This window comes from Grampus griseus, assembly GCF_964374135.1.
Source record: "Grampus griseus genome assembly, chromosome: 10".
NCBI classification, from domain to species: Eukaryota; Metazoa; Chordata; class Mammalia; order Artiodactyla; family Delphinidae; genus Grampus; species Grampus griseus.
In genome coordinates this window covers 31,381,671-31,405,695 of record NC_139004.1, presented here as the reverse complement: position 1 = coordinate 31,405,695, position 24,025 = coordinate 31,381,671, and the positions used below count along the sequence as shown (strand labels likewise).

Genomic DNA, 24,025 nt, shown 5'->3' with positions numbered 1-24,025 from the left:
GCCCTGCGGCAAGATGGCGGTCTGAAGGGAGTGGGCAGCGGCAGAAAGTTTGTTGTGGGATTGGAGTAGTCGGGCCGGGAGTTTAGACTTGTAGGAGATCATGGGGACACCAACATGGAGTTGGGACGGAGGAAGGACTAGCACCGGGGTTAAGAAGAGGAAATGGAGTGGTGGAAGGTTGGAGGCGGAGAGAAAAAAAGGCGATAGGAATGGAGGGGAGGGGGCCTAGATTCCAGTGGTAGCCCTGGGGCAGGGGATCCGAGGCGGGGCAACCAGAAGTAGGTACGCAGCCCCGGAGAAGCAGAGTCACGAACTGGAGCGGAACTTCTTAGCGGAGAGTAAAAAGCCTGGAGTGTGGGGCGGAGGCCCGACCGTACCAGGCCGGTGGGAGCGGAAAGGGGTCTTTTCCGTGGAGGAGGAGAGTAGGGAAGGGGGGAAGAGAGACTTAAGGATGTTGGGCAGGTTTGGTAAAGAGGGAACTAAAGCCAATCAAATGACCATCTTCTAGACTTAGATCAGCCTTTTCACAGTTCTTATAGCAGCATCTGCCCCAATTTCAGCTGAAGACTCAGGGGCCCCAGGGACTGGAAGAAATCACAATACTTGGAAAGAAGAAGAGGTAGCGACTTGCCCCAGCTCAACCCCAGAGCGGGTAAGGTGGCTTCCGGTGACAGGCTGGCATGCTCCCTGGGAGCGGAGCAGGATGCATGGGCTACGAGTGATGCTGAAAATTATTTAATCTGAGAAGGGCACTCTTCTATAGAGGCTGCCCTTTGCCTGTGGTCCCTAAGTTAATGTTCTCCTTAGATCTCACGCTGATTTTTGAGAGTTGGGTGTAGAATTGAGCCGTGTATGCCTTCACCTGTGCAGGCGAACGTGGGCAAGAGCATAGAGATCAGGCTGAAAGTATTTGAACACATCCCTGTCACAAGCAGTGCATTCATGCTCACTGTATTTTCTTTGATCTCCCCATCACATCTTCAGTTTGGTATCCTGCCGGAAGTGGAGACTTGTGGGTGTCAGATGGTGGGGAGTCATAAGAAAACAAATTTCTGGTGGTGTTCGCTAACCATTTAGGTACCTGCTGTCACCAGTTCCTGAATTCACTCTTGCAGCATGTCTGTCTCTTTTGATCGTTTCTTTTGGTAAGAAGGGCTTGTTAGTGTTCTTTGGGGGTGTGGATTTGGTGGGTAGGTGGGGTCAGAGAAGGGCGGGAGGCAGGTTGGGATTAGGGAGGAGAAACCCAGGTCAGTTTATGGTAAGAGGTCAAGCTGACTGGGGTAAAGCTCTGCGAACATTTTTCACATGATTCTGTCCCTGAGACACCTGATTTTGGAGAGCTGCTTTACAACCTGGACCAGTGTGGTGATGGAAGGAAAGGATTGTAAAACTTGCCCCTTTCTCCTCTGGTAGTTTTCTTCTCTTCCTTTATATTCTTCCCATCAAACCACATTTAAAAAAATCAGTTTCATTAGCAAAGCTAAGCATGGCTTGAGAGATAGTGGACTTGGGGTTGGAGAAAAGAGAAGGGGTCTGGAGCTACAGAGTGCTGTGAGTATGGTCCTCACTTCCTTTGATGCCCTGTGGTTATGCCCAAGCCAGAGTTGGGAGCATGCTTCTTACTGGAGCCTGTTTCAGGGCCAGCATCTGCTCCATGATTGGACTGGCAAGTCTGGTTTGATCTAGGACTCCGCACTAACCATCTCCTGCTCCCCACTCTCACCCCATCCCTGCCTGCAAAAGGCTTACTCCAGGCAGACCAATCCGAATCACTGTCACTAGACTAGCTTCAGTGCCTTCAAGTATCTGAAGAACTGGTGTTATTTAGCTGTGACTTCATTTCTAGAAGGTTGAGAAACTTCTCTTTCTGCGAACAATTTGTGGATGTCCCTAGGAAATTGCGATCAGCAGGGACAGTGTGGTGAGCGCACATAGAGATTAAGAGCACTGACTCTGGAGCCAGATTGCCTATTCAAATCTGCACTTTGCCATGTGTAGCTCTGTGACCTTTAGAAATTGCCCAGCTCACTATGCCTCAGCTTTCTTATCAATCAAATGGGGATGGTAAGATTACCTATCTCATAGGGTTGTGTGAGGGTCAAATAAGTCAGTATATTAATGTATTTAGAACAGTGCCTGACACGCAATATGTATTTGTTGTTATTATACTAGTCAGATCTCAGCACTAATTTCTGCTTCATGATTGAACTTGGTGTCTCTCTGTGGAGGACCTGTACTGGTTTGAGCTGCTATCCTGATGTTAAGGAGAAGAGGCACAGCTTTTGGATAGTATAGATTTTGTGTGTAGTGAGAATATCCTCGTTAAGCTATTTAAAGTGATGTTTAAATGCCAGTGATTTCCTGTTTGAAGCTGTGAGGCTGCAGAATTATCTAATTTGCAGTTGAGTGATAATAATAATAATAGTGCTTATTGAGCACATTCTTTGTGCTTGGCACTATTGTAAGTGCCTTACCTGTATGAAGTAATTTAATACTGTTAGTATCCCCATCTTACAGATGAGTAAATAGAGGTGCAGAGTGGTTAAGTAATTTGCTCAATGTCACCTAGCTAGTAAGTGGCAGAGCTGGGATTTGAACCCAGGCAATCTGGCTTCAGCAGTTGAGCCTTTTTTTTTGCATCTGGTATGAAATTAACTTTTAAATATGCCTACTGGCAATGTGTGTCTCGTTTGCTTGTAATGATGGTTAGATGTATACCCATATTGTAGTAAAATATTTTTTGTTTGTTTAAAAAATGTTTTAGGAGCTGAGCTCTTCATCTCAGCTCTCTCCTTCCTCTCAGAGATAATAACTGATGCAGGGATTGGTGAGGGAGCGCCCTGTGCCATGTTAGCCAAATCTGGACTCTCTCTTTGTGATTCAACTTGGTGACTGTGCTTTGGAAAACCTTGGGCTGGGTTGGGTGAGCAGACAGTTACATTGGGATCCATTCTTAGCATGCATTAAAGGTGTGGGTGTGGGTGTTAGTTAATGTAGATGTAAATATAAGGCTCAATCTGACTATGATTACTGACATGAGCAGTTGAAGTAGCCATAGTGTTAAACTCATAGACGGTCTGGGTGCATCTTTCTTTTAAAAATAAAAAGTAGCAAACTACACAGGGGGGAAAATGTGGCATTTTAGACAGCTCCCTCCGTCTAACGTGAGAGGAAAATGGAAAGTAAATGTGCTTCTGCTGAAGCTTATGTTGTTGAGGAAGGCCCTGTTGCCGAGCCCAGTCTCTTTCCTTTTAACAGGCAGGAGACCCGTGTGCAGCCTTGGGGCAGAGGTGTACCCAAGGGTTGATTGACTGGCTTTCCTTTGCCCTGTATTTATGACTTACTCTTCCCCTCCTTCTGAGTCATGTCCTGTCTATTTAACACACCCTCGGGGTCCATCTTTTTCTTCAGTAAATGACTCTCCATTCTGCCATCAGGGTTGGCACGCGCCTGGTGTCGGGGGCTCAGGACTTGCCCTGGGAATTCTGCCGCAGCCCTGTGATGAGCTTTTCTGTCTGTTGTGGCATGTGTGATTTTGAGAGTTAGCATCTGTGAGTCTCTGCTCCCCTCCTCCATCAATAGAGGAGCCACGTATCTCAGGATAATGTGCTTTATCTTGACTCGTGCTTCGGTCAGCATGCTGAAACGTGTTATCTCCATAGAGTACACCTTTGTGTTTTGGTAGAAGTCCTCAGACTTTCTAGATTCAGGTCACATTTTAGCAAATGATTGAACTTCAGGGTGAAGCCTGATAGATTTTGAGCCGATTCTCTCCCTTTAGCATTTTCTTTTTGTTGTTGTCTAAATCAGTTTCTTCTCATAACACCCCATATTCATGTATTATCTTTGAATCGAATCCCTTCATCTCCTTCTCACCACCATATTTTGAGTGCCGAGGACCTGTGGGTAAACTGGGCCTTCATTTCTTCACCTGGATTCAGCCTCTTAACAGCTCTCTAAATTTATCTCATTCTCTGTAGCTTCTGGGCCTTTGCACAAGCTGGTCGTGCTGTCTGGAATGCAGACATTCCAGACTCCCTTTACCTTCCTTATTGCTCTTGTGGTCTCAGTTTAAATGTCACTTCCTTTGGGATCCCACCGCCCTTTACTGTCCTTCTGTGCTTACTTCTATTTTGGCACTTAGGCTGCATTGTAATTGCCTGTTTACTTGTCTGACTCTCACAAGACTCTAAGTGCCTTGAGAACAGATACTGTCTTACTATTGTATTCTAGCATTTAGGATAGTGCAGGGCACAGAAGAGGTGCTTTATAATGCTGTGGTGCATACAGATGAATGAAATGTGGGCAGTCTCTCCCTACTCTACCCTACTGCTCTAAAAATTATTTTCCTAGGAAAAAAACCAATGTCTCTGCGGCTTCCCTGGTGGCGCAGTGGTTGAGAGTCTGCCTGCCGATGCAGGGGACGCGGGTTCGTGCCCCGGTCCGGGAAGATCCCACATGCCGCGGAGCAGCTGGGCCCGTGAGCCATGGCCGCTGAGCCTGCGCATCTGGAGCCTGTGCTCTGCAACGGGAGAGGCCACAACAGTGAGAGGCCCGCGTACTGCAAAAAAAAAAAAAAAAAAAAAAAACCCACAACAAAAAACCAATGTCTCTTCCCTTAGAAAGGCCATGGTTTCTCCCTTGTTTGGGATAAAGTCCACACTCTTTAACGTGGTATGCAAAAAGCACTCTGGCCCAAATTAAATTCAACCCTCTGGCCTGAGTTGCTGTCACTCTGCTTCATTTGTCCTGTATTTCCTTGCTCCTGAGTTTCCTACTGCTCCTGAACCTTTTCTAGACATCCGCTTACTTTTTTCTTCTTGCTTGTGCACTTCACTCTCCATAATGCTCACCTCTGTCTCTGAAGCTCTGCTCATCCCCTGAGACCCAGCTTCTCTGTCTCCTCCGATGAGAAGACTTCCCTGCTTTCCTTTCTGCCTCTTGGTCCCCACAGCACTTTGAACCTCTGTCCTGGCACTTACCGTGTTGTGTGGTGAGTCCTCTGTTTACCTGTCTGTCTCTTTCACTGAGCTGACCCTGTAGAGGAGGCACCCTCCCTGATCATGGGGTGGGGGTGGGGAGATAGGGGAGACTGGGAGGGTGGGGGTGAGGGGAGTTGGAAGTGGGGTGAGCAATGTGGTAGATAGAGTCTGATTTTGGAGCTGGGTTTTAATCCCGACTCTGCCCCTTACCAGCTGTGCGACTTTGGGCAAGTTGCTTAACCAGTAGGATCACTGGTCTTGTCCCCTATAAAGTGAAGGTGACATTACCTTTTTTGCAAGAGTATTGAGCATTAGAGATAATGAGTACACAGCCTGTAGCAAGGTGCCTGGCATATGAAGGATACTCAGTAAATATTTGTTAAATGAATGAATCCCACTTTGGAAAACTCAGTGGATAAGAAAAGGCTTTGTTTTTATTCAAGGTAGAGTAAGCCTTTTGATTTTTGCCAGGTAGCCAGGAACATTTCTGAGATGGGAGTAAAATTGAGAGAGTCTCCTTTTTTGTGATGAAGCAACAAAAGAGGTGAGATTGGGTACAGCATCAGTGTGCAAAATAAGATTGTTGAGCCTTCTCCCCATCTGTTATGTTGAAACAACTCCTTTGATGGACTGTGACATGCATGCGAGATTGATGATGACCTTGGTGGGTACAGGTGGGGGTGGGTAGGTGGTGGATTTGTAAGATGGTACAGAAAAACCCGAACGCACTTTTTGGTCAATCCAATAGTTAAGGCTGGGGATGACTGGATGGCATGTTTGATGATCCATATTCCCCGGTGTTTTGTAGACTGAAAAATGTTGGGTGAAGCTGATGGAACACATCTAGGCATTGAGGAAGCCAGACTTCTTGTCCCAGTTTTCTTACGGCTTCGATGATCTTCTTGTGCCACAGAACAGGCTTAACTCAGGTGCTCCCCAGAAATGGGGTGGAAGCTAAGGGTCGCTGTCCATTCTTTGCCTTTTTGTTTTTGGTATCGTTGATGGGAGTAGTTCTTCGGGCACCAGTTCTGAACAAACACCAAAGGAATTTGTTTCCAGAAGTCTAGACCTCTTAATTGTATAATGCCAGGTGGTGCTCCAGTGTGAGTTTACAATCAGAGGAAGATTTGTCTGGGTTCTCGGGAGGGCAACCTTTTTGTCTGGTCCTAAAACCCCTGCCCCAGCCAGGTGCCTCTCCTCTTTGCTCTGAGAGCACTCATCACACTATGATGCAGGGGGGCAGTTAACCTGTCTCTCCCCATCTAGGGGCAAGATCTTTCTTTGAAGCTTCTTAGGGGCAAGGTCATTTATTGAAGGCTGAGCGTTTAAGTTAGACTGTACATAGTAGGTGCTGAGCAGCTCTGGTTCCTGTGTGACCCAACCCAGTCCTTCCTCAGACTAAAGCAGATAAGATCTATCTGGCAAAGCTTTTTGAACCCTCAGGAAGGAAGGTCCTGCATAAACAAACGGTGATAGTATTAACAATCGCATTACTAATTATTTTCCAGGGTTGAGTTAATGTGGTTAAATGATCTTCCAGGTGCTTGGCTTCAGCTGTCTCCCTTTTCAGCCTTATGTTCTAATCACACATCCCTAAGCCAGCAGGAAGGAGTTAAAAGAGGAATCGAAGTACACACAGGTGTATTTTCTTGCTTAATTAGCATCTTCTAAAAGGTCTTTGGTTGCTGGCATCCTCTTTGTTATTCATTAAGCTCCTTTTAGTGCCCACTGTAACCTGCTTGCTTTTCTGTTGTATCACTGGTCCTGTCTTGGTGGGCTCCATGCTCACAACCAGGACTTACTACAGCCTTGTTAGTGTCTAGATGAACTAAAAGGATGAAACCAGCAGGCAGAAGTGGATTGAAGGAGTTTTCCCCGGGCTCTACCCCTCATCCCTCGGTGTGGGGTGCACACTGCAATGTGGCATATCTTCCTGATGGCATCTTGGCAGGAGTAATAAGCTGCATTGTATGTTAAGCAGATTTGAGAGGAGATTGGGTGAGCCAGCTGGACTGGATTGTGTTGTGTGCTTTTAGGCTTCAGAGGGACTGAGTCCATGAGTAGAAGAGTGAGAACTTTGCTTGGTCTATCTCGTAAGTGCCAACTGTCTACTAGGTGACATTTGGAATCTATAAAGGACATGGCCTCCTATTTGTGAAGAGCTTCTGTGCTCTCACAGTAAACTGTGGCAGGGATCTCCCTGAGGGTAGGGACTGCTTTTTGGGAAGTCAGCCTAGACCCGAGAGCCCTGTGCTTCCACTCAGCCAACCAGAGAGATAGAACTCTGTGCTTATCGCCTTGGGTACTGAGCAGTGGCCTCTTTGCACCTTCCCAGGTAAGCCAAGTGGGGAATTCAATCTCAGAAGTCTTTGAGGGTCTTTAATTAGGGCAGAATTGTAGTCGCTTTCCTGTGGCTCCCTGGAGAAGACAGCTTTCCAAGCTTTGCACTGGAATTGGATATGGAGGGTTCTGTCCCAGTGTGTCTGTGGCCTTGGGCAGGTCACTTGTCCTCTCTGTCGCTTCAAAATGGGGGAACTCCACTTGTTCCGTGGGCCTCACTAGGCTATAAGGATCAAAGGAAATATAATGGAAGGGACAGCACTTCCAGAATGGTAAAGCACAGTACAGATGGAGGGATTTTGTCCGTTTGTTGAGGAGCTGTATGTTTTCATCATAAACATAATGTATGTCCTCGTTTAAAATACCAACCATACAGAAAAGTATACAAAATTAAAAGTAAAGTAAAAAGACCTTTCCTTTCTTCCCCCACTGCTCCTGTCTAAGCCTTTTCCCAAAGATAGGGAACTACTGTTAACCATTTATCATGTATCTTTCTAATCATTTTTGTGTCCTTCCAGACATTCCCCATCGTGTATCGCCTGTAAAATAAACAAAACTCGATAGTAATACATACTGTTCTCCAGCTTGCTCTGCCCTCCTAACAGTTAACCCCCGGGGGGTGAGGGTGGGAGTGAGTCCCTCCCTGTTGGAGCCTTTGAGGAGCCTGGTTGCAGCCTCCTGCCCAGCCTGGTGCATTCCTGGGGGCCGGCTCCTTGGGAGGATGGACCAACTTTCCTGGAGGCTCTTGCCACAGCGGGCACCCTGCTTATCTCTGAGGGATTGTCTTTTATTCTGGGATGAAATTTTCTGGCAGGAGTGCCCTTGAGTGGGAACCAGGATGGGTGCAAGCGTGATGCGGGCATCAACACTCTCGCCTCACGTGTTTCTCTCCTTCACTCCTCTTTCATCTTTGGCTGGGAAGGGAGTAGAATTACCTGATTTCTCAACCCCTGTTTTAGTGCAGAGAGTCTCCTCTAGTTCCTGAAACCTTGGATTAGCCAGGTCACTTGCTGCTCTACCTTTCAAAAGCAAACCAGACCCAGCTGGTGTTTATTTATTTATTTGTGTGTGTGTGTGGTGAGGATTCGGAAGGTAGCCTGCCCGTGGCCATGCTTCCTTGCCAGTCCAGCGAAGAGGTCAGAGCCCACAGGAAGAGTTGTCATCTTCTCTGCTAGATGGTTATCTCACCCTTCATGGCCTTTTGACCTCTGGGGCTGTCAGAGCGATGCGGGGAGCCCAGTGAGGAGGCAGTTGGGAAGCCTGTCGGAGGCTTCTCCTGCCTGTGTTTATTGTTGGCCTGGGCTTGGCAGAAGGCCAGGCCCATATGTGGGGCCAGGGTGGTCTCTGTTCTCCCCTTCCTTCCCCGAGTCATCTCATCATCTGCAGGCCTTTCAGACAGAAGGGCTTTCCTGTCCTGCTGACCCAGGGGTCACATCTTGGGTGGGGGTCTCTGGGACTCCACTGCTGTGGCACATTTGCCTTGAGATCTCAAAGCCGGGGTGTGTCGCTTCCCCTAGGTGGTTCTGGAGGCTTTCAGGAAAGAGTGTTCCTTGGGCTAGCTGTGTGGGAACGCTAGCCTTTCTGGGCATTGCTCATTCTGAGGGGGTGAGGTAGTCCCTCTCGGGGTCTGGGGAGCCTGGCTGTAGCATAGCCCTTATCCTTGCTCTTTGGGTCCCCCTGGCGCCAGCTCACTGGGAAGCATCATTCCCTGGCCCTTTCAGAAACTGAAAGGTGGCAGTGTGTCACCCGTTCCTTTGACTGGCTCAGCTGGCTGGGGTGCACACTGCCCCATTGTACTGGGCTTTCCATGCAGCTCTTGTTGCAGCCTCCGGTCCCTGGGCCAGTTCTCTCCCAGCCCCTTTCCTTGGAGCCCGTGGGAGGTGGTGGGGTGAACTCTGCTGGCACAGGCCTGGGCTAGGTGGCAGCTGCAGCTGTGGGTGGCTTTGTTCTTACAAGCAGCTTTCAGGGCTCTAGTGCAGCCTGGCAGCAATGTTCCGGGAATAGGTGAGACAGGGGAGCTTCCCCCTGGTAGCAGTGCCCCGTTCCAAAACGGCAGTCCTCTCTTTCTGTTGACCATCCCTGGGGTCATGAGCTGGGCTCACTGCTATACTTTCAGGAGGCATGCTTTCTAGAGTGGAGAAAGCCCCTGAGGGTCTGGTGGTAAGTCTGGGGGAGTGTCCCTGTCAGGAGAGTGCAGTGTGTACCCTCAGGCATCCTGCAGCTTGGCAATCCTTCTGCTCTCTCTTTGCAGCTCCGGAGTTGGGCTGCTCACAAACCAAGCTGTCTGTTTGTATGGAGTGCCTGGAGGGCGTCTGCCATGAGTCTGTCGCTAACCGTGCTAACCAGGAGAGCTGGCTGGTTGGGGAGAAGACACTAACCCTGTGAGTCTGACCTGGGCCAGCTGAGGGTGCCGCCAGCCATGCCTCTCTTCTCCCTTCCTCCCCCGGCCTGTGCCTTCTCCCCGTTGCTTACATCATGCCATCTCCTCTGCTCGCTTGTCCTTACTACTGAGTTCCCTCCATTTTCCCAGTCTCCTTGCTGTGGGTGGGGCTGTGCATGGGCACCTGCCCATCTGCTGCTGGACTCTGCCCCTCCTTCTCCCTTTAGTTAGTACCATGGCTATCAGTTCTCCCTTAAAACAGAATGGTTAGCATTTCTGTTTAATCTGCTTTTAGCACCGTGGAGTTTGAGAACATCCCTCAGTTACCATACTGTTGGTTTCACGCCTCAGAGACAGATGGAACGAGAGTAGGAAGGGAATTTTCTGCTAGACCGGATAGTTTCCTCCCTTTATCAACAGGGGAAGATGGTGGGGATTCCCTGGTGGTTCAGTGGTTAGGACTCGGCGCTTTCCCTGCCGTGGCCTGGGTTTATTCCCTGGTCCGGGGACTAAGATCCTACAAGGCCTGCGGCGGGGCCAAAAAAAAAAAAAAGAGGGGAAGATGCTGTCGCCATTATTCTCATCCCAGGGTACGAATTGAATTTAGGATCAATTGCAGGTTCTTCTTGGGGGTGGGGAAGTTGAGAAAAACCTTGGCCTGGCTGTGGGAAATTGCCTGGGCAGAAGAGTGAAACTACTTAAACTGAAAGCTGGAGCCCAGAACCAGAGATGTAGCTCCCATTGGTGACCGTGGCTCTGGGAGGTGGAGTGGGTGGAGTTAGTCCGCCCACCGCCTTCCACGTCTGGAGCTTCACGGGGACTTTAACCTAAAAGAGCTGAGAAGGGTGGCTCAGCCAGAGGGGGAAGGACCTGGCTTTGGACTCCACAGTGGGCCTAGGAGAGGCCTTGGCCTCAGCTTGCCATTGGAGAAGCCCCCGACAAGCTCCCACCTCCCTCCAGGCTTGGAAAGGAGAAGGGGGTTCCAGAGGTAGCAGGAAGGCCGATTGCTCGGGGCTCCCTGGTGTTCTGCACGGGTAACTCTGTAGACAGACACCGTCTCCAGCCTCTGGAGGCAGTGCAGGGTGGGGTGGGCTGGATGGGGGAACTTGAGACCTGGAGGTCCTCTAAGTGGATTCTGTTTCCCTTGAGCCAGGAGGGAGATGGCAGGGAGCTGCCTGTGACCATGAGGTGTAAGTGTGTAAATGAGAGAGGGAGTAGGTGCTGCGTGGATGTGTAGGGACCCTGAGTAGGGAGGGAGCAAGCTGGAGGGCTTTATGGCTTGGCTGTGACCAGGAGAGCAGAAGGAGCGTGGAGTGGAGGGCTGATTCAGGGCCACCCTCGCTTTGCGCTTCCTTAGGAGAGGGCATGGGGACTAAGGTCAAGTGCTGCTTATGATCCTGGGGATTTTTTGGCCCTCCCTTTGGGTGGGGGTTGGTTTGCTTGGATCATCATCATCAGTAGTCTTCAGCCCCTTTGTTCCTGTCAAGTGTTTGCTTGAATGAGAGGCCAGGTGGATAGACTTGAGGTATTTGCTCAGGTGGGGATCCAGGTGAGCTCTCACAGGTCACCAGCACTAGTTCTGAGGCCTCAGGATGACTTTGGGGCACAATAATTCCCACCCATTCTGGCTTTTAAAAACCTGTCAGTCTGTTCTGCTTAGAGCGGGCGGAGGGGCCAGGTCAGGGCCGCAGGCAGCATGCCCCAAGAGGGTGAGGTTGAACTTGCCCCGAGGGGTGACAGGCCTGCCTGGGGGAGGGGCAGCAGGGCTGGTCTGGGCACAGACTGGCATCTTCCAGCCTTGTCATCAGCCCAGAGCAGAGCCTGCCTGGGCCCCACCTGTGCTCTGCTGGCTGCTTGCCTGCCACGCGCCCAGCATCGCTGAGGGCTTTGCTTAGGTATCTCAGGAACAGCTGTGCCGGAAACTGGGGGCCTGGTGTGGGGAAGGCTGAACCCAGCCTGCTTTGGTCGGATCGGCTCACTGTGCGGCTGTTCACTGACAGTCGAGGTGGAGAGGAGCCATACTGACTGGGAGGGGGGGGCGGTCCTTGTGGGCAATCTCAGGGGCCCCTGCTGGTTATAGGGCTGGCCCTTGTAGGGTGGTGGTTTGTGTTTCTTGGGCCTCAGCTGGAGGCAGAGCCTGGATTTCAGAGGCTTGAGAAGCAGCTAGATATGTACGGCAGGAGTATGTCCTGCCCTGAGAGGTGCAACTTCCTCCAGGCCTGTAGTGTTCAGAGACTACATCAGGGCTCACAGCTGAGGACGATTTCCGCAGGGGAGGCGCTAGTCCCTGTGATCAGATGTTCCTGTTTAGCGGTTGATTAGGGGCTTCAGGAAGGGCCCATATTTGTTTTTATTATTTATTTATATCCTGCTGGGTTAAGGTACCATACAGCACAGCTGGAGTATTCAGAAAAGGGGCCGTTTTCCTTTCATTTTAAAAGCAGCAGTGATTGCTAACGTCCATTTGACTTTCTTTGGGTGAATTACGAAAGAAGAGCTTTAATGGTTTTTGTGGTGAGGTGTGTGCCTTCCCTGATGCAGAAGGTTGGGTTCATTGGCCCCTTGAGGTCCTTCACTTGCTTGATTCAGTGACGGCTGGGAGCAGAGAGACATTAGTAAGTTCAGAAATGGTCTGAGCCCAGAGGAACTGTTGGGACCCTAATTTCTTGAAGAGAGTGTGGGTGATGTGGGGAGCTGGGGAAGCAGGCGGTGTCTCTGGGCAGGCAGCTGAACTGGGCCGGTGGACAGGGTAGTGCAGAGCTTGGGAGCTAGAGGAGACCTCCAGTGGGGGAGGGCAGAGTTTGAAAAGCCAAAGAGCCAGACCTATTTTGGATTCAATCCTGTCTCCCTCTGCTGGGCCAGTGTTGAGGGGGTAGCCTCTGAGCCCTGAGCAGAGAGAAAGCTGGATGCTGGGACCTCCCTTCCTCTCCTGCACTGGTGACTTTGCCCTTGGGCAGACCCACAGAAAGGATGGCAGAGGGAAGTAACAGGGCATCCTTGGCTCTTGGAATTGAACCTTTTGCTGTTGCCTCTGTGGGTGTTTGCAGGGAATGGGAGAGAGGATAGTGGTTTGGAGATAATCTGAATTCTGAAGAGGTTTCTCCTTATCCTACTCCGCCTCCAGCAGCGTCCCTGACCTCGATGGAGGCCCCAGGTCACATACCCACACTCTCCGTATCCACGAAGGGGAGTGGGTGGGAGTCCCATCTCCTGGTTTGAGAGAGATGCTTGGCAGATGTTTTGTCCTTTGATTAAAGGACACTGCTCAGCCAGCTCCTGGCACACATTGCTCCTTGTATCTGTCTCTGATACATGCTCTGCTCAGCTGTTCAGTGGGTTCACAGTGCAGGTTCCCTGTGCGTGCCGAGTCCCATTTCTAATGAAAGTAGACTTTGTTCTCTGGAGGTAGCTAATCATGCCCCGTGGGCTGTAATCAGAGAGAAGGTATTTCATGCAGGGCAGGTGGTAACAGGCGGCCTGAGCTGACTGGCAGATTGCAACATGACAATTACGAAGCTATCAACACCCCCCCACGCCTCCGCCCCAGCAGATAGGGGGTTGAGTCTGTCCTCTGAACTGATTCTGAGTAACTGAAGAATGAATACTATGCAGGAGAGGAAGGAGGAGGAGGAGTTAGGTGGGGTGGGGGCAGTGAGGAGAGCTGCTTTCCTTTCTCAGCTCACCTCCATGAGATGGGAGGGTTTACTGCTGCTCTGGGTGTCTTCCTCAGTCGTGCCTGCAGGTCCAGCCCGAGGAGCTGCAGACCAGACTGGGTCAGCCAGGGGTTTTAACTTAGGCTTCAGCCTTTCTCCCAGAGCACAGCTGTTCTTGTAGTACAAACCCAGCATGTGATCTGGTACCCCACATCCTGAGTCATCTGCGTCCAGTTCCTTGAAGCTCAGGTAGTTTGTGGTGAGGGATGGGAGTGGGATTCTTCCCTGTCAATTTCTAGAACTTCTAGAAGACTCTTTTCTCGGAGGTGCCCTGGAGCCAGCTCAGCATCCAGAGGCCAAGAGGACCCAAAAGGCCTTGTTTGCTCCTTGTGGCGCATGGCACATTCTGAGTTGTCCAGCTTTCCCTGGGGGCCTCTTCTTCTTGACATGGCATTGGGAGTCCTCCTTGGGCTGCAGCACTCCAAAGCAACCTGGGAATCTTGAGGTGAAGGAGATCTGGCCAGTGGAGGCTGCATCTAGTAGCTGGGTCTTCCTGGAGGGACCACTCTGCTGCCTTCCAGCTCATCTTTCCTCTTCTCCCAGCTTGTGGACCTGCTGTTCAGCTGCTTCTTACTTTGTTCTGCAGTGCACCTGGCATTGCTCTCACTCCTGGGTCTGACCTTCCCTGCAGTGCTTCCAGTCAGGGACAACAGCCTGCCAGGCGCATCGAGTCCCTGTTCAGTACTGGAATTGTGGTCCCCTATGGGCTGGATCTGGGGTGCTTAGCAGATCTCAGGAGTTGGAGCCAGGGCCCCAACAAGCACTGGAATTTATGGACATGGGGCAGGGGGCGGCACGGACTTTTCCTCATGGACTTGTGTTGGGGTCACTGCAGGCTCCCTGGTCGACTGTCTCGCTAGTGGGCATTGTCTTCTGCTTCCCCAGTTGGGAGTCGTTTCCCTCCCTGTGACTCTGACACATACGAAAAGAGTATTCTCTGGCTGGGAGAGAGAACCTCCCATCACCACTATCATTCATCCCATAGTCCGAGCCTGCACTTAACGATCCATCTCACTGCCAGCCACATCCACACTGTCTGTCCCCTCAGCAAGCCAGATTATCTTGCCGTGAAAGCCTGGGAATATGTGCTGTGGGGCCGTGAGGTCAAGATGAGGCAGGATGAGCTTGTAGGACATGTGATGGTTAGAGCTGGGCCAGTAGGGTATGGAGTGAGACCGCTCTCTCCTCACAGGTAGAATGACCAGTTACCTGGGCCTGTCAGTGTCCTCCCTGCCCACCCACCGCCCACACAGGTGTCCCAGTACCTAGAGGACAGTGTGGGCATTGGCAGGAATAGGGAAGACAAGAAGCTGAGAATAGAGGGGGTATATATAAAGGGGCCTGCAAGGAGAAAGGGCTACTGAGCTGAGTGGGGAGCAGGTGGGGAAGGGAGGAGGGACCTGACTTCTCCGCAGAGAAGGGGAGAAGGCAGAAGCCAGCTCTGGATTTCCCGGGAGCTCTTGGCTACCTGTATCTCTTACTCCTGCAGCTCTGGCTCTTTCCTCTTTTGTAACTCATATACACCCCCACGCTGAGACCCCCTGACGATCAGAACCCAGGTGCCCAGGCTGGCTTGGGACTTTTTGGGCCTTTCCCCTGGGCTGGAGGAGCTCCCACCCGGGGTCCCACCGGAAGGGTAGCCTAGGGGAACCTGTAGGGGTGACTACACCTCAGGAATGTGCTGTCCCTTCAGGCCTGCCCGGATTCCTGCGCGTGGAGTCAGCCCGACACGGCCTGCTGCAAGTGCCCTGTGGGGACCCACTCTGCCTCACTATCAAAGGGCTGGGGTGGCGGCTCGTGCCTGCTGCCAAGCCCCACAACCCCACACCAGAGGCCAGGCTGCCCAGACAGAGGAGGGAGGCCACTCCTGCTTCCCGCCCTCCCCGCCCCCTCACGGTGCTTCCTGCCTCAGGCCCTGTTGGAATATGACAGGAGTCGTGGCCAGGGCATGTCCCAGCAGCAGGAACACACGCTTTAGCCCGCAAGGCTTCCCTCAGCCCCAGCTCTGGTGAGGTGGATGGCGGCCACGAGATTGTTTATGCCCAGAAGGCCACCTGAGGTTACTGCCTCCATTGGTCCCTGTGGTGGCTGCTGCCCCCATGCTGCAGCCCAGCTCATTACAGGTGGGGGAGAGGTCAGAACCCCAAGAACCTGGAGGGGACCTCAGAGGTTACTCAGTCCAGCCACCTCTGTGCAGATGACAGATTTATCCAGTGAGGAAAGGACTTACCCAGGGCCACACTGTGTGTCAGACACACCACTGAGCCCAGTGGAAGCCAGGCGTCTCAGCTCCCCAGACTGGGGCTTTCTACACAGGGTTTTGCAGCCTAGGCACTATTGACATTTTGTGCTGATAATTCTTTGTCGTGGGAGGCTGTATTGTGCCTTATAGGATGTTTAGGAGCACCCCTGGCCTCTACCCACTAGATGCCAGTACCACCCACCCCTGGTGTGACAACCAAAAATGTCTTCAGACGTTTGCCAGATATCAGGGGTCGGGGGAGGAGGGGGCGGGGGAGACCAAAATCACCCTGGTCGAGAACCATCATTGCGCTAAAATGCTCCTTTTTCTGCTTTTCTCCTGGACCTACCCCTCCTCATCACACAGTCTGTTCGCCACCATTGTTCACAGAACTAGGTGTTTGGGCTCCTTCTGGAAACATTGCCAGGAGCTTTTTCCCCCAGCATCTTCTTGAGCCTCTATTAGGCTTTTTCCTGGTGTTCTCTTCTGCAACCCTTGTCCCCCAAATCTCTTAGCTGTTTCTAGACTCTGAGAGGCCCGGGAGATGAACAGGACAGATGTGAGGTAGGATAGAGACAAGACAGGACCAGACCTATCCCGGAATCAGGCATGTGATAAGCTGAGACCATGAACACACACACAGACACACATGTGTCTCCTCTGGGCCTGGACAGAGCTTTCATGGGGAGCCCAGTGCTTCCACTCTTGTCCAGCTCTCCCTGGCGGGTACTGACAGACAGGTGGCTGACACCTGGTTTCCACTTTCTTCCCTTCTCTGGTTTCAGGAGCTATTGGCTAGAGGAAGTGGCGGGGCTGTGGGATGCGGAGAGCCGAGGGCTGACTCCTGGACAGCGGAACAGAGAGAGCTGCTGACAGACGGACGGTATGTTCCTGCTGAGGCCTGCACCCCCCACTGGGTTCCCTCCTGGGGAGGCTGGCAGGTGAGGCGGCAGCAGGCAGCCCTTCTTGGTGGGGGCTGGTGAAAAGAGTGGTGGAGGCCAGAGAGGCTTGACCTTGAAGGCCCTTAAGCTTGGTGACCCCCTGGAGGAGCTCAGGTTGGGAACGCATCTCAAACCCTTACTTTCTGGTTACGATTTTTTTTAAAGCTAACATTTATCGAACATTTCCTGAGTGCCAGCTACCGTTGTTAGTGCTTTACATAATCGTTAAAACAACCCTGTGAAATTGGTGGCATTCTCAACCCAGTTTAGAGTTGAGGAAACTGGTGCTTGGAGAGCAGCTTTTTCTCTGAGGCTGCTTTCCGAGCCCACAGGGGCGAGGGGTGGGCTGCTCCTCGGGCCCAATCCATACTCCCTGCACCCAGTCCCTGGACCCTGGCTTCCTCTCATCTGTTCCCCCTGGACCCGGGCCCCCATCCAGCACGCCCCTGACCCATGGGCACTGACACACCAGAGTCCAGCCCTTCGAATGACCCCAGCAGCAGCCCAGGCCTGTCTGCCTGCCTGGTGGCTCCTACATGTCCTCTTTTTTTCTCAGTTCAGAGGCCTCTTGCCACATCTCTGAGCCTCCTTCCTTGTTCCCCTCAGCAGGTTGAGGAGCTCTCACCTCCCAGAATGACCAGTGCAGCCCCTGCTAAGAAACCCTACCGGAAGGCACCACCTGAGCATCGGGAGCTGCGGCTGGAAGTTCCTGGCTCCCAGCTCGAGCAGGAGGTCAGCAAGAGTGGTGCCCCTGCCTTGGCTGGCAGATGCAGGCCCCTGAGGCGGGGTTCTGGCTGTCCTGAGGGCACATCTGGTCCCACCAGTTGGGGTGAGGGTGTGGCATTCCTGGTACACACTTGGGCTCTCAGTTGCAGCAGTGCTGGTGGCAGCCATGTAGACTCATAGGGGACAGCTGTGACACACGTCCATGTGTCCAGGACATGTAGCTCAGCAGAAGTGATCCCATGCAGTATTGTTTTTCGTGCAAGAGGCAGCCCACCCGATAGAGGGGTGCTAACCTGCCCGGAGGCCAGGACTCTGGTCCTCCACTGCAGCCTCTCTGGGGGCCATTAGGAAGCAGTGCTCCAGCGACTTCCCCAAGACTAGCTGTTCTTTGCTGTCCCTGAAAGTCAGGCCCTCCTCCAGCTTTCCTTTTTCTGGCTGACACTTATCAAATACGTGCTCCCTGCTCGGAACTGCATTAGATTCTTAGGAGGGCTTCTTCAGGCAACTGCAAAGCATTCTCCAGGTCGGTTTTCCTCCCTCGTTCAGCTTACTGCAGGAGGAAACGAGTGCTGCAGTTTATTCATCTTGCTTCCATGTCTCTATCCTGTTGCAGTGCGTGAAACACATTTAAAGAACTTGAGAGATGGCCAGCACGTGCCGAGCATCAGGCATACCATGGCCCACTCTGGTCACATTCACGGCAGAAATGCCACCCATGACTTGCCCATTTTCAGTTCAGGAAACATTAAATTAAAAGGCCAGATATTGTGCTAGGTGCCACCCACTGGGCATTCCCCTGGTTTTGTAGATGAGGCCACTAGGGTTCAGCAAGATTAACATAACCAGGGTATGGTACAACAGGATCAATCCAGGTGTCAGTGGCTCCCAAGTCCATGGTCTGGGCCACCCACCTCGTTGTCCTGCCTGTGATTGGCATCCTGAGGCAGTCAGGCCAATCAGATGCTGCTTGACGTTTCCCTCCTGTCATAGCACGGGTCTGCTCTGCTTTGCGCTTGGCGGAGCTCTGGCTCGTGACCAACGTGGAGGCTTGAGGAGGATGCGGCAGGAGGGTGAAAGCAGAGGACGCTTTACTTGTCTCAGTCAGGTTTAGCCCAGAGGCTCTCCTTCCCCCACGTGCTTGTATTTCCCAAGCCTCTGTGAGGGCCTGATTCTGCCTTGGGGACCAGAAGGGCTTTGGCAGAGCTCAGAACCCTACTCTAGCTCACCTGGCTTCATCACTTCTCTGGAAAGTCTTGGCTGTGCCTGCAGGGCCCACTAGGAGCCCAGTGAACAGCTGAGAGGCTCTCTTTAGCCCTGGGAGAGGTAGCATGGGTACCAGGGCTCATTTGCAGTTGGCTCTAGTATTAAGAGGGGTTGGAGCTAGTATGGATAAGGGTGAGGGTTGGAATCTGGTTGGCATGGGAGAGAGTAGGCTGGTCCAGGTGTTACTGGATTGCCTCTTTCTGTGGGGCCCCGCAGCCCACTTCTGCTGTGAGTGTCTCTGGGCTTCAGACATGGCCGTTTCCAGGGCTATTTGGAGGGGGTGGGGAACAAGCAGGAGGCCAGTGGTCCAGAGCTGAGCCTCAAGCTTCTGTTCTTTTGTGCCCAGGAGCCCCTGACTGACACGGAGAGGATGAAGTGAGTATCTGCTGCCCGAGAGCCTGCCCTGCCTCAACTCTGCCCCTCTTAGCTGCAGGCGAGGCTGTTGTTTCATTTGGGCTTTTCCTTGGATTAGGTAGAGGTAAAGGTTGGGGTGGGGTGTTTTAGGGACTCTGGGAGGAGGCTTGAAGTTTGGGATATTCCTTCTGGAAAAAGGTTTATTCCATGGGCTCCAAGAGGACCTGGCATCAAGGAGGTGGATGGCTCTGAGAGGCCTGCTCTTGCCAAAGCTCCCTTCCCCAGCTCCTGGCCCTCCTGTGCCAGCTGCCTCCCCGCAGCCCTTTCTGTCAGCTACATGAGGCCTCTGCAGAGGAGGGCAGCACTGGGCTGGGTTTCTAAAAGATGAATAATGGAGCAGCCTGATTGTGCAGTGGGGAAACTGGAGCTGGTGGCTTGCTGGCCAGCTGGCTTGGGCTGTAACCAGAGACAGACTGGGAACTGTAGCCCCTGCAATTCTGTCTTCTCGTTCTTCTGCAGTGAGGGGGGCAGACTGTCCTTTCCCATCCCCTCTGCCCCTCCCAGCCAAGCTGTGATCTCAGGGCCAGCAGGCCTATGGGATACGCTGCCCCAGACTCAGGCTGAATCTCAAGGAGTTCCCTGCCCACAGCTACCTGTTCCCACGTCACCCCTACTCCTTCCTTCCTGAATCCATCCTGGAACTCTGGGGTGGCCCTTCTATCTCTGATGCCCCTCTGCCCTTGACCCCTCACCCTACCAGGCTTTTGCAGCAGGAGAATGAGGAGCTTCGCCGGCGCCTGGCCTCGGCCACCAGGCACACTGAGGCCCTGGAGCGCGAGCTGGAGATTGGGCAGGACTGCCTGGAGCTGGAGCTGGGCCAGAGCCGTGAGGAGCTGGACAAATTTAAGGACAAGTTCCGCAGGTGTGGGAACGAGGGGCCGGGACACACATGCACGCATCTCCCTGTTCATAGGAGGGAGCCCGGAGAGGCTTCAGAGATCATCTGATTCTGATGCGAAAACTGAAATTCTGGGAGGGGCACTTGCCCAAGATCCCTTATGAAGGAGGGGATGAGCAGGGTCTGAAGAACAGGATCTTGATCCAGGGGTCTGCCTTGTGTCCCTCTACAGGCTGCAGCACAGTTACACAGCTTCCCAGAGGACCAACCAGGAGCTAGAGGACAAGCTGCATACGCTGGTAATCTGTCCAGGAGGGCAGCTTGGCTGGCGCTGTGCTCACAGGATAGCAGGGGCTGGGACTTGCCAGGGGACTGCCATCCTGCCCTGGGCTCGGGGAGGGGGTGGGCCGTAGTGGGGAGGGGCCCGCAGTGTGCTGTGAGAGTCAGGACTGTCTTAATGCTCACACTGTTTCTCTTCTCTCCTCGTCTTCCCTCATGCTGCCACCGTTGCTGCCGCACTCTCCTCTCAGGCCTCTCTTAGCCACAGCTGGATTTTTGCAGTTGCGTCTGAGTTTGTGTGTTTTCTCCCTTGCCCTCGCCTCCTCCTCAGCTGAGATCTGGGATTGCTGGGGCCCGGCCATTGCCCTCTGGCCACTCCTTTCCTCTTCCTCATGTGAGGCCTGTTCAGCAGTCAGTGCCTCCCTCCTGGGGGACAGCTGGGGAGCCTGTTCTTGGCTTGGGCAGAGTTACTGATTGATGTCACCACTGAATGCTCACAGCTTCTTGGCTGCAGTGGGCAGCAAGCCCTGGCCATTTGCGGGAAGCGGGCCTGTGGACCCAGTCCATGAGCTGAAGATCAGAAGACTGCTTCTGAGCCTGCAGCTCCCTCCCTCTCAACTAGATAATCTCACAGGCACCCCCAGCCGCCACGCAGCCCCACTCCCCACCTCCTCCCGCTTCCCAACCTGATCCTGGAAACAGCCACAGGCAGCATCGGCTTCAGCCCCTGGGTTTGCACAGTTCTTGCCTCTCAGGTACCAGCTGCCTCGCCTGGTGTGTAGAGCCCCTTGAGTGCCCTCCAGGGCCGGGCAGCTCTTAGACTGCTCTGTCCCGGCCTGGGCAGCTGTCAGTCATGCTCAGAGAGCCCCCTCCCCACAGCCAGCCTGGACTACAGGAGAGGTGTCTGGTCTCCTTCTGTCTGTCCATCGTCTGTCTCTGTGTGCCTTGGCTGCCCTAGCACCTGTGGCTTCCTGTGTCTCTGGGCCGGGAAGAGGGGGGAGGGGAGGGGAGAAAGGGCTGGCTGGGGTGTGGGCTGGGTTCACTGTGAGTCTTGTGCCTCAGATCAAGAAGGCTGAGATGGACAGGAAGACACTGGACTGGGAGATCGTGGAGCTGACCAACAAGCTGCTGGATGCCAGGAACACCATCAACAAGCTGGAGGAGCTCAATGTACGGTCACCTCGGGGGCCTCCCTGCCTGTGCTGCCATGTCCTGGCCCTGCCCTGCTCCCCTGGGCTATGCCGGGCTCTGAACTGCGTCTGTGTCCACAGGAGCGGTACCGGCTGGACTGCAACCTGGCTGTGCAGCTCCTGAAGTGCAACAAGTCTCACTTCCGTAACCACAAGTTCGCTGATGTGAGTGGGGTACTCTCCCTGCCAATGCCCGTCTGCCCTTGTTAGGATGCCTCCAACTCCAGTTTCTACACCTCTCTCTGTCCTCTCCTCATACCTTCAGCTCCCTGCTTTCTGCTTTGCCTTCTCCTCGCCTCCCTGTGTCCTCTGAAGCCAGTCAGCTCAGCCGCTGGTTGGTGTCCTGCGTGCTGTCAAGGGCCCGTCACTAGGGGCAGAGTGGGGACTGGCCCTGTTGGTATTTCTGGAACAGAGACAGGGAGAGAGGATCTCAATTTCCGGATCCCATGCAGGAAGGAGGGGGTTGCCAGAGGTATGGGCCATAAGAATAATTGAGAGGGGCCCTTGCTCCAAGGGGCAAACCCTAGACCCCAGCGCTCAGGCTCAAGGTTGATGGGGCCTACAGAAGGAGTGGAGGTATTTCTAAGGCTTCTGGTCAATACTGATTCTCAAGCTTGTGTCTGGTTTGGGCAGAATCTACCACTGAGATGCGGAAGTTAGACGTTTGAGAGCATGTGGGCCTTAGCACCAGTTCTGGGTTCAGATCCTGGCTGTGTTAATCAAAAGCTTCAACTTATTTTATCACTACCGAGCCTCAATTTATCTGCGAAATGAGGATATACCTTTGTGTGCTGCGGAACAGGTGATAGCAAAGTGCCCAGCACACGGGGGACCTTATATGTGGCAGCCGTCATATTTGCCCTGAAGCAAGCTGTCTTAGGCTGGGCTCATTCACGTCTCTCTTTCCTTCTCTCGCTCCTTTACCCCAGCTGCCCTGTGAGCTACAGGACATGGTTCGGAAACATCTGCACACTGGTCAGGAGGCTACCAGCCCGGGGCCTGCCCCCAGCCTGGCCCCAGGGGCTGTGGTGCCCACCTCGGTCATTGCCCGCGTGTTGGAGAAGCCGGAGTCTCTTCTGCTCAATTCGGCCCAGTCAGGCAGCGCCGGGCACCCCCTGGCTGAGGATGTCTTTGTGCACGTGGATATGAGTGGGAGTGACCCAGGTGACCCAGCCAGCTGCCCAGCTCCGGGAAGCCCCGTCCCCCAACCCAATGGGGAGTGCTGCTCTCTGGGCACCGTGGGGGGCTCCCCAGAGGAGGAGATGTCCCTGCCGGCCTTTGAGAAGCTGAGTCCCTACCCCACCCCGTCTCCACCCCACCCGCTGTATCCTGGCCGCAAGGTGATAGAATTCTCTGAGGATAAGGTGCGGATTCCCCGCAACAGCCCCCTGCCCAACTGCACTTACGCCACCCGCCAGGCCATCTCCCTGAGCCTGGTGGAGGAGGGCAGTGAGCGAGCCCGCCCCAGCCCAGTGCCCAGCAGCCCTGCCTCGGCCCAGGCCTCCCCGCAGCACCAGCCCAGCCCCGCCCCCCCGGGGCTCAGTGCCCCAGCCAGCTCCGCCAGCTCCGAGGAGGACCTGCTGGCCAGCTGGCAGCGGGCATTTGTGGACCGCACTCCGCCCCCAGCCGCTGTGACCCAGCGCACAGCCTTTGGACGTGATGCGCTCCCTGAACTGCAGCGCCACTTTGCTTTTGGTCCCGCTGGCGGAGATGAGGAGGTGCAGGCACCTTCTTCCCCACCCGGTGAAAGTGGGCTTTTGCTGCCAACAGAAGCTGACCCTGGCTTTCCCAGAGAGGAGGAAGAGGAACAGCTGAACCTGCCCATCAGCCCCGAGGAAGAGCGCCAGAGCCTGCTGCCCAGTGATGGTGGCACAGAGGAGGGGCCTGGCACTCCTCGCACTGAGGGCAGGGCCTGGGCACTCCCCAGCTCCAGCCGCCCCCAGCGCAGCCCCAAGAGGATGGGGGTGCACCACCTGCACCGCAAGGACAGCCTGACCCAGGCCCAGGAGCAGGGCAACCTGCTCAACTAGGGCCCTGCTTGCCTTCCTGCCACTGCTGCACGGGGACTGCAAAGGTGCCCCAACCCTCGCAGCTCAGGGTCCCCACCTAGCCCAAGCCCTTGGCCTCTGCTCCCTGTGCAGATAGGGTCAGGCTACACCAGGCCTTTCGCTGCACTGACTGTAACTGGTACCAGCTTGCCTCATGGTTTTTCCCTCCTGGAATATTTATTCTCCAAAGGTAACATGCAGCTGGGGCTCATGACCTTTCTTCCAGTCAGCCCAAATTGGTCTGTTCTGGGGAGCTGAGGGGGTTATTACATCAGTGTTTATCCTTCATCCTCCCTTCATATCCTCCAGTTTTCTATTTTTATCTGGCAGGGGTTGGGGGGAGGAGGGTCATTGGGATTATTAACCTCTAATTTCAGTTTTCACCTGTTGCCCTCTCCCCCCAAATCCTCTGCACGAGCTGTTGCCTTCAAGGGCCTGGCACAGCAGGCCCTCGGGGGGATGATAGAGAGGACTGACTCAGGGCTCCCCTCAGCTGTTTCCTTCCTCCCTCTGGAAGGGAGTAGAGGGTGGGATTCAGGGCCCTCAAGCTGGGTTCTAGGTGAATCCTGGTCCCACTCCCAACCTTGGCTCTAGACTGTTAACTCCCAGCTTTGGGAAATTTTCACATCAATAACTATTTTAAAATTAAATAAAACTATTTTACTGGTA

At 53.5% G+C, this 24,025-nt stretch overlaps 1 protein-coding gene across 9 annotated transcripts; it reads left to right on the top strand.

The window, feature by feature from the left end:
• Positions 1–24,025, top strand: TJAP1 (tight junction associated protein 1). Of its 9 annotated transcripts, none has more exons than XM_082664182.1 (10): positions 1–47; positions 561–652; positions 16,443–16,540; positions 17,205–17,330; positions 18,934–18,962; positions 19,702–19,863; positions 20,072–20,138; positions 21,181–21,288; positions 21,390–21,473; positions 22,238–24,025. In XM_082664182.1, exons 4-10 carry the CDS (start codon positions 17,232–17,234, stop codon positions 23,336–23,338), a joined length of 1,650 nt encoding a protein of 549 aa, XP_082520308.1. In that variant the 5' UTR covers positions 1–47; positions 561–652; positions 16,443–16,540; positions 17,205–17,231; the 3' UTR covers positions 23,339–24,025. The 9 variants fall into 9 exon arrangements, with proteins under 9 accessions (XP_082520308.1, XP_082520309.1, XP_082520313.1 ...); XM_082664183.1 differs by having other exon boundaries at positions 9–177; XM_082664187.1 differs by having other exon boundaries at positions 9–652; positions 22,238–22,472; positions 23,079–24,025.